The following is an 8828-nucleotide window of genomic DNA, read 5'->3' as shown; positions in this document are numbered from 1 at the left end:
CATTCATCACTAGCGAGTCATAGAGATGTTTGAGGAGAGTTTTTTTTCTTTTCACCATGCAATATCAGCAGCCGATGGGTCGTCGATCGGGTGGGGAGGGCTAAAAAATGCTCGCAAGCGATGGTGTGATTTCCGGTGACGGAGCGATGGCGTCGCGTGATGCAACACCAGGAAATTGGCAAGGAGGAAGTGTGAGGGATCAAACGATCGCTAGAAGCCATGTATCAACACTGGCAACACCAAAGGAAATCCTGGAAGGTACAAGATTCTGATTGATGAAGATAGCCAGGAATATGATCCTGTTGGTGACCGCGAGTTCTTCTCCGTTTTCTTGCTTTTTGATTTCTCCTACAATCTATTCTTCCTCTTTTTCATCGAGGACTTCTTCTTCTTCTTCAGAAACAAGCACAATTGAAAAAATAACTGCCAAAAAAATATTAAGATCTGGAATTGTTTTACAATGACTAAGCCTGACTGCTCCCACGTCCACTCCTCCCCCTCTTATAAAAGGGAAGCAGCAGATGTGGGTGGCCCAATTGGACCCCCTTTTACGGGGAAAGCTTATTGGGCTTCCCCTTAAAAGGGCTCTTTAGGGGGAGAAGAAGTTCAACATGGATTTCCTCCCCCAAAAGATGGCACTAAAATAAAATAAAAAAATGCATGCAGGAGGCTGACAATCCAACAATGCAAGAGGGGCCTCCCGACAATCCAACAACAACGAAAAAAGAAAATTACATAAAGGCACATGACACAAAGCGAGACAACGATGCCGCTTCTCAAACCTGATAATGTAAGTATAGATTCTTCACGTCGATTCCGGCTCCGCGACGTGGCTGATGACGGGTTGAGGCTTGATCCACAAGATGGTCCTCCATCACTTATGGTTCATTTCTTTCATCTGGTCATTAACCCTTCTTATTGTCTGCCTCGTTTTAATTTTTGGATCCCATTTGCAGATATTCTTACGGACGACGAGGGAGATTCAAGGAACGATGATCATCGCCTCCAACATCTAGATTATTCTGGGTTATAGCCAACAATGGGGCATCTGCATTAGATTCTTTAGCCCTCTTGGGATGGCCTCACTTGCCTTAATGGAGAATTGATTATGCTTTCTTTAATAAGAGCTCACATTCTAGGAATTTTACTCTGTATTAGATTATTACAATTCCTGATTCAGGAATTTTACTTTAGCCCTCCTGAGAATAATTTTTTGTATGATGTATAATGGTGATTATTTAAAATATGTCTATGCATTACATGTGGTCCTATAATGCCACCTCGCACGTGACTGCATATATTTCTTTATGTTGAAATACAATATGCCTAAACAACACATAAATAAAAATTATTCAAATCCATCAACAGTATACATGATCGTGGAAGTCCTTGAGAATAGTCATCACTAAATAATTGGAAGAGGATTTGTGAAACATTTTCAGTTTTGTTCCATTGGCCTTTAACCAAAGTGCACCAATCAAGGCTTCGATTCTATGCTTCCTCAACAAGTCAATTTGAAAGTTTAAGTCAATCTCATCAGGATACCCAACAATTGATAATTGACAGGAGGGATTCATAAACATGAAGTCATGAACATATGCCAACCTTAACATTATCACGTAAGACAATACATGCCCATTAAAAACTTGTTATTAGGATCATTTGAATTACTAATATTATTTACTTAATGTTAATGTTACTCAACATCCACTCTTAGTAACAAAAAAAATACTATAAATATTCTTCCCAGAGAGTTAGATTTAATTATGCAAATTCAGTGCAATTTTGTCTCAGTTTGTACAGATTTTAATAATTTTAGAATTTTGTGCGAATTTTGTTGCCGTGTGCAAATTTTGTTCTCTTTGTGTGTTTTGGATTGTGCGATTTGTTCTAACTGTACGAATTTGAGCAAATTCCATGCACTATGCGAAGTTTGTGCGCAGTGTGCGAATTTCGTTCGGATTGTGCGAATTGTTCGAACATCTGTTCTAATTTTTACACAAAAAAAGAACAGAACAACGAACAGGGCCCTGTCCGGTTCTTTTGATCGAATTTTTTGTTCGTTTTAAACGAACAAAACATGACACCCATGTCTAACCGGCGTATTCCTGAATTCAATTGTGGCATGTTCGCTGCGTAAGCATGTCAGTTGCGGCACGCTGAGCAGAAGCTCAGCTGGCTATGCTAGGGGAAGTTGAAAATCCAAACCTCACCTCACAATCTCTATCACAGTCCACTTCTTTCTCTCTTTCAAAAGAAGATTCAATGGAGCAATTATTAGGCTCTAGATAATAAAACAGACTCAGATCAGGAGACCCAATCTCTATGAATCTGTCACACACACATACCTATAATTAAAGAGAGAGAAAACATTCTCTCACTATAATGCTCACTGGAGCTGTTGCACTCTCACTATCTCTCACTAGGAGGGTCAATGACATAAACAGGACATGGATTAGGTAATGTATTAGGCGGCTCTCCCTGGGCCCACTCAGATCTAGAGAGGGAAAATGAGTAATAGAGAGTAAGAGAGAGAAACTCACCTCCCATTGCTTTCCTCGGTTCATGTTCTTCACGTGTCTTGAACTGGAACCAGCGGGAGTTTGCCGCCGTAGATTTCCGGGAGTTGGCTCTCGTCGATCTCCTCCAGCAGCGTCGCCTTCAAGTTCTTGTCGTCCACGAACACGTACTGCCCGAAAAATTCGCATTTTCGGTTAATCGAAAATAAATCGAGGTTGGGTCGTTTTATTCTTATTTTTTTGTTTTTCTTTCTTTTTCCTTGCCTTTTGTTTCGTGTTATCGTCGATGAAGGGGTAGATGATCTTCCACGCCCTCAAGAACATGGACGGCACGTGCACCATGAACACCTTCTTCAGCCTCTCCGGATAATAATTCTGCAGAGTTTTCGATTTCGATCTGTCAGAGAAATTGAAATTCGCAATCCAATCGGCGGATCGAAATTTTGATCTATCAGCTTATGCATCGGTGTTATTTGGGAAATGGAGAAGTTAATCTACAGGAGAGTCGAAATTCCGAAAATATCGGCAAATCGATCCGTGTCCTTGCGGAAACGGAGAGTTTGGATTTAAAGAGTGTCGATCCGTCGACGAATTGATCGGTGTTCCTGCGTGAATAGTGAACTGATTTGCGTTCTTGCGGAAATGCAATCGTAGATGCATCGGCCAAACGATATTTCCATCTGTCGACAAACCGATTGGTGTTCTTGCGAAATTGTAGATTTTAAATCAATCGGCGAATCGCTTGTTGTTCTTGCGAAATTGTTGATTTTTAATCAATCGGCGAATCGCTTGTTGTTCTTGCGAAATTGTTGATTTTAAATCAATCGGCGAGCCGATTGTTGTTCTTGCGAAATTGTAGATTTTAAATCAATCTGCGAATCGATCCGTGTTCCGGCGGAAATGGAGAGTTCAGATAAACCTCCGAATCGATCGGTGTTTTACGAAATTGTAGATTTTTAATCAATAGGCAAATCGATCGGTGTTCCTGCGGGAGTGGAGAGATTATAGAAACAGTAGAATCGATCGATGTTCTTGAGAATTTATGGATTTTAAAATCAATCGGCGAATAGATCGGTGGTCTTGAGAAATTGTACAATTCAAATCAACGGCAAAATCGATCGGTGTTCTTGAAAATTGTTGATTTAAAAGCCATCGGTAAATCGATCGGAGTTCTTCCGAAAGCGGAGAGATCGAAAAAATCGGCGAATCGAGTTGCATTATTCCCCAAAAAAAGAAGAATTTGGAAGAACCTGCATGATCTCCAGCGCAGCGAGGTACGCGCGGATGTCAGAATTGGCATAGCACCAGCCCTTGATATCTGCGATGAAAACGAACTTCTCCTTCTCCGGCGGCATCCTACGGCAAGAACACCGCAAGAAAATTCACTCCCCGATCGCGAAGATCACGACACCAAAACCCCTCCTCAATCGGAGGATCACGCACGGACGCACCTGGCGATCAACTTGTCCAGGCCGAAGACGACGACGCCTGCAAATCACGCATCGAATCAGAGACCGGCAAAGTTTTGAATCTTGGATCGCCGTCGGGATTTCTTTGAATCTCACGGCGGAATTCGTCGATGTTCCTGGTGGAGTAGTCATGGCGGCCGCCGAAGATGACGCCGATGGGATTGCCGGCCTTGTCGAAGCCCTGCGAGAAGAGCTTGTTTTGGGAGAGTTCGTTCTGGACGTCTGCCTCGCAGATGAATCCCCGCGGGACTTGCGTCTTCCGCCATTTGAAGTACTTCAAGAACATGGCGGATCCCTTGGCGATGTCCAAATCTCGCGCCCGCAGGAACCTCCTTAGCATCAGATCGTCCACCGCCTGCCAATACCAGTTCGACAGTTCGTCGATCGCGTCAGTTTCTATTCACGATCCAAAGTACAGATCCAGATCTTCAACTTCTTATCGAAAAAGGCTCGTAAATCGCGATTCCGTCGTGGAAATCTGAGATCGAAGCCAGGTCTCGATTGGGGAGCCGCAATCCGGAGACCGAGGTATGAATTAGGATCAACATGGAAAGAAAATCTCGGATTTCAGGCGGAATCGAGGAGGAATTTAAGATCTGCGATACAGATCGAGATATGAATCAGAATCAACAACCGAAATTTCTACTTCGAGAAGGGAATCATAGATCGAGGTCCGTATCGTGAACGAAAAGGAAAATCGTGTGGTAAATCGACGAATCAATCAGGATCGACAGCGAGAAATCTCAGATTTGAGCCGAAATCAGAGATCGATCTCTGGATCGCAGTAGAGACGGAGTCCGAAATCACGTTATCACTCTAGGAACGAATCAGAAACAACAAACAACTGCAATCTCAATTCAAAACCAAAATCAGAGTTCGAGCTGCGGATCGCGATAGAGACGGAGTCCTAAATCACGTTATTACTAGAGGTACGAATCAGGAACAACAAACAACTGAATCTCAATTTCAAACCGAAATCGGAGATCGATCTCCGGATCGCGATCGAGACAGAAATTGAAATCACGTTGTAAATCGAGCTACGATTCGGCAACGACAAGCAACGGAAATTTAAAATTCGAGCCGAAAATCAAAGATCGAGTTCTAGATCGCGACCGAGACAGAATTTGGAATGACGTCGTGAGTCGAGCTACGAATCGGCAACAACAAGCAACAGAATTCTCAATCTCGAGCCGGAATCCAGATCGCGATCGAGGTAGGAATCCAAAATCACGTTATTACTCCAGGTACGAATCATGAGCAACAAACAACTGCATTCACGATTTCAAACCGAAATCAAAGATTGATCTCTAGATGGCGATCGAGACAGAATTTGAAATCACGTAGCGAATCGGCAATAACAAGCAACGAGCCGAAATCAAACATCGAGCTCTAGATCGCGATCGAGAAGGAATCCAAAATCACGTTATCAATCGAAATACGAACCAGGAACAACAAACAACAAAAACCACAAATTCGAGCCGGAGTCAAATATCGTACTCCGGATCGTGTCGAGATACGATCCAGGAACAACAAACAACGAAAACCTCAAATTCGAGCCAAAATCAAAGATCGCGCTCCGGATCGTATCCGAGCCGAAATCAAAGATCGAGCAACGGAAATCTCAAATTGGAGCCGAAACCAAAGATCGAGCAACGGAAATCTCAAAGTCGAGCCGAAATAAAAAATTGTACTCCGGATCGAATCCGAGCCGAAATCAAAGATGGAGCAACGGAAATCTCAATTTCGAGCAGGAATCAAAGATTGAACTCCGGATCGCGAAAGAGCGATGAATTTTGAAGGGGTGTTGGAGACAGAGGCGAGACCTTGGCGTCGGGATCCTCCATCTCGACGCGCTTGCGCATCAAGGAGACCTTCTTCCTCTCGGGCGATCCGTTCCAGCCGGCCTTGCCCTCCATCCTGGCGAAGCCGAGTTCCGCCATGGCGGAGAAATGCAGTAGAGGAAGAGTGCGAGATTTCAAAATCGCAGGCCCCGCTGGTATTTTAAACCGTCCACAGGAAGGAGGAGGTTGGAGCGGGGAGGCCCCCCCGTAGTTACTCCGACGGAGACTGCCTGTGTCTTCTCTAACCAGTAGAGAGAGAAAGACTTGGAGACAGAAAGCCAATGAGACATGGAGAGAGGAGAGAGAGTTAGAGAGTGCCAGAGTGGAGACAGAGAGAGAGAGAGAGAGACTTGGAGAGAGGAGAGAGAGATGGAGAGTGGAGACACAGAGAGAGAGAGAGAGAGAGAGATAATTGGATAATGGAGAGAGAGAAAGAGTTTGGTGAGGGGAGAGAAAGAGGAGTTGGAGAGTGGAGAGAGAGTGTGTTGGAGAATGGAGAGAGAGATAGAGTTTGGAGAGGGGTAAGAGAGAGAGAGAGATAGAGTTTGGAGAGGGGTAAGAGAGAGAGAGAGAGAGAGAGTTTGGCGAGGGTTAAGAGAGAGAGTGATAGAGTTTGGAGAGGGGTAAGAGAGAGAGAGAGATAGAGTTTGGAGAGGGGTAAGAGAGAGAGATAGATAGAGTTTGGAGAGGGGTAAGAGAGAGAGATAGAGTTTGGAGAGGGGTGAGAGAGAGAGAGATAGAGTTTGGAGAGGGGTAAGAGAGAGAGAGAGAGAGAGAGAGAGAGAGAGAGAGATAGAGTTGGGTGAGTTGGAGAATGGAAATAGAGAGAGATAGAGAGAGTTTGGAGAGTTGGAGAATGGAGAGAGAGAGAGAGAGAGAGAGAAATAGAGTTTGGAGAGTTGGAGAATGGAGAGAGAGAGAGAGAGAAATAGAGGTTGGAGAGTGGGAGAATGGAGAGAGAGAGAGAGAGAGAGAGATAGAGTGTGGAGAGTGGGAGAAAGGAGAGAGAGAGAGAGAGAAATAGAGTTTGGAGAGTTGGAGAATGGATGAGAGAGAGATAGAGTTTGGAGAGTTGGAGAATGGAGAGAGAGAGAGATAGAGTTTGGAGAGTTGGAGAATGGAGAGAGAGAGAGAGATAGAGTTTGGGGAAAGAGAGAGAGAGATAGAGTTTGGAGAGGGGAGAGAGAGTCAGAGAATGGAGAGAGCGAGAGTTAGAGAGTGCAGAGAGAGAGAGAGAGAGCTGGAGAGAGGAGAGGGAAAGAGAGAGGAAAGAGAATTGGAGGGGGAGAGAGAGGGGAGAGACTTAGAGAAGGGAGAGAGGAGAGAGACTTACAGAGTGGAGAGAGTTGGGGATTGTAGAGAGAGAGTGGGAGAGTGGAGAGAGAGAAATACTTGGAGAGGGAAGAGAGAGGAGAGAGAGATAGAGAGAGAACTACTGTCTCCAGTTCTTCCACGAGGAAGATAACACCTCTCTCTCTCTTTCCCCTTCTTTTATTTCTCTTTCTCTCTCTAGCTTGGTGTCTTCCACTATCTCTTTCTTAGAACTTTCTTGAGACTGATGGGTCTTCTGAAACGAAATTCTCTCTTTCTCTCTCCACTTTTTCTTGCGAAATGTCTCTCTCTCCCTCTCTAAGTTGGTCAAACCTTTATCTCTCAGACTGCGATAAAAGGGAGAGGAGAAAGAATTCTAAATGAGATCTATTTATTCTCGTACTTTGGCTCTACTCTCTCTATCTATCTCGTTAAGCGCGTTTCCTTCTCCCTCTGTTTATTTTGCTCTCTTCTCTCACATTCTCGCTCTATATTTTGCTCTCTTCTCCCACATTCTCTCTCTTTAGTTTGCTCTCTTCTCTCACATTCTCTCTCTTTAGTTTGCTCTCTTCAGTTTTCTCTCACATTCTCTCTCTATCTTTCTCCATCTTTTTGCTCTCTTCTCTCACATTCTCTCTCTATTTTTTGCTCTCTTCTCTCACCCTCTCTCATCCACTCGTTCTCTCTCTACCCGTCGCTTCCCCATTCACACAACCTCTTAGCCTCTTTCCCTCTATCTCCATCTTTCTCTCTCTATCTCTATCTCTCCGCCACTCCCTTTGCAAATTCGCTCTCTATTTGTCCACCTCTCTTATTACCCACTCTCTCTCTATCTCCATCTTTCTCTCTCTATATATCTCCCCCATTGCCCACTTTCTCTCTATCTCTATCTTTCTCCTCTATATCTCCGCCACTCTCTCTTTACCTATTCTCTCCATCTCTCTATCTCTCTCATTGCCCACTCTCTCTATCTTTATCTTTCTCTCTCTATCTTTCCACCTCATTTATTGCCCAATCTCTCTCTATCTTTCTCTCTTATAAGTCAATATTGAGACGTGTCAAGCTCTTATTGGAGAGAAATATTTTACTTGTCACGGCAGGACTGCGTTTCCTTATTCAACGGCCGGCCTTCATAAATGCATATATAATAACGCAATATTACGGGAGAACATAAAAATAGTTATTTTGACAGTAATGCTACAATTATATTAATAATATTCTGCAGCTAATGAAAGTCTGAATGGACGGCCATCAACAAGGCGACAAAATATGGTTAATGGAATGACATAAATGAGTAAAATATCCCCTTGGCTGGTCCATTAAAATGGGCTGGCTTAGAGAAGAGAGAGAGATAGATAAAGATGGAGACAACGAGAAAGAGATAGAAAGAGAGATAGATAGATATGGACACAGAGAGAAAGAGATAGAGAGAGATTGATAGAGATAGATAGAGATGGAGACAGAGAGAAAGAGATAGAGAGAGAGAGAGATAGATAAAGATGGAGATAGAGATAAAATTATAGAGAGAGAGAGAGATAGATAAAGATGGAGATAGAGATAAAATTATAGAGAGAGAGATAGATAAAGGTGGAGACAGGGAGAGATAAAGAGCTTGAAATAGCATTTTCTCAGAGCTGCCCCCTCTATTGCTGCGGTGGGAATTCAGGCATGTGGGCTACCAATAAATA

General features: G+C 43.6%; 1 protein-coding gene across 1 annotated transcript; it reads right to left on the bottom strand.

The window, feature by feature from the left end:
• Positions 1 to 2266: 2266 nt before the first annotated feature.
• LOC144715990 (Sec14p-like phosphatidylinositol transfer family protein) lies at positions 2267 to 6047 on the bottom strand. The gene is made up of 6 exons (XM_078590962.1): positions 5812 to 6047; positions 4085 to 4343; positions 3971 to 4007; positions 3770 to 3875; positions 2784 to 2894; positions 2267 to 2689 (listed from the first exon to the last, which is right to left on the bottom strand). Exons 1-6 carry the CDS (start codon positions 5926 to 5928, stop codon positions 2573 to 2575), a joined length of 747 nt encoding a protein of 248 aa, XP_078447088.1. The 5' UTR covers positions 5929 to 6047; the 3' UTR covers positions 2267 to 2572.
• Between the last annotated feature and the right edge of the window lie 2781 nt (positions 6048 to 8828).

Source organism: Wolffia australiana, chromosome 20 (assembly GCF_029677425.1).
Source record: "Wolffia australiana isolate 7733 chromosome 20, ASM2967742v1".
Lineage (NCBI taxonomy): Eukaryota > Viridiplantae > Streptophyta > Magnoliopsida > Alismatales > Araceae > Wolffia > Wolffia australiana.
This window is presented reverse-complemented; position numbering and strand designations above follow the sequence as displayed.

Excerpts from the sequence above, each read along its gene's own strand:
- LOC144715990 (XM_078590962.1), bottom strand. The coding sequence starts at position 5,928 with ATGGCGGAACTCGGCTTCGCCAGGATGGAGGGCAAGGCCGGCTGGAAC. Across the intron at positions 3,876-3,970 it reads CTGGACAAGTTGATCGCCAG|GATGCCGCCGGAGAAGGAGA; the intron begins GTGCGTCCGTGC and ends TTCTTGCCGTAG. Across the intron at positions 2,895-3,769 it reads CTGCGCTGGAGATCATGCAG|AATTATTATCCGGAGAGGCT; the intron begins GTTCTTCCAAAT and ends AAAACTCTGCAG.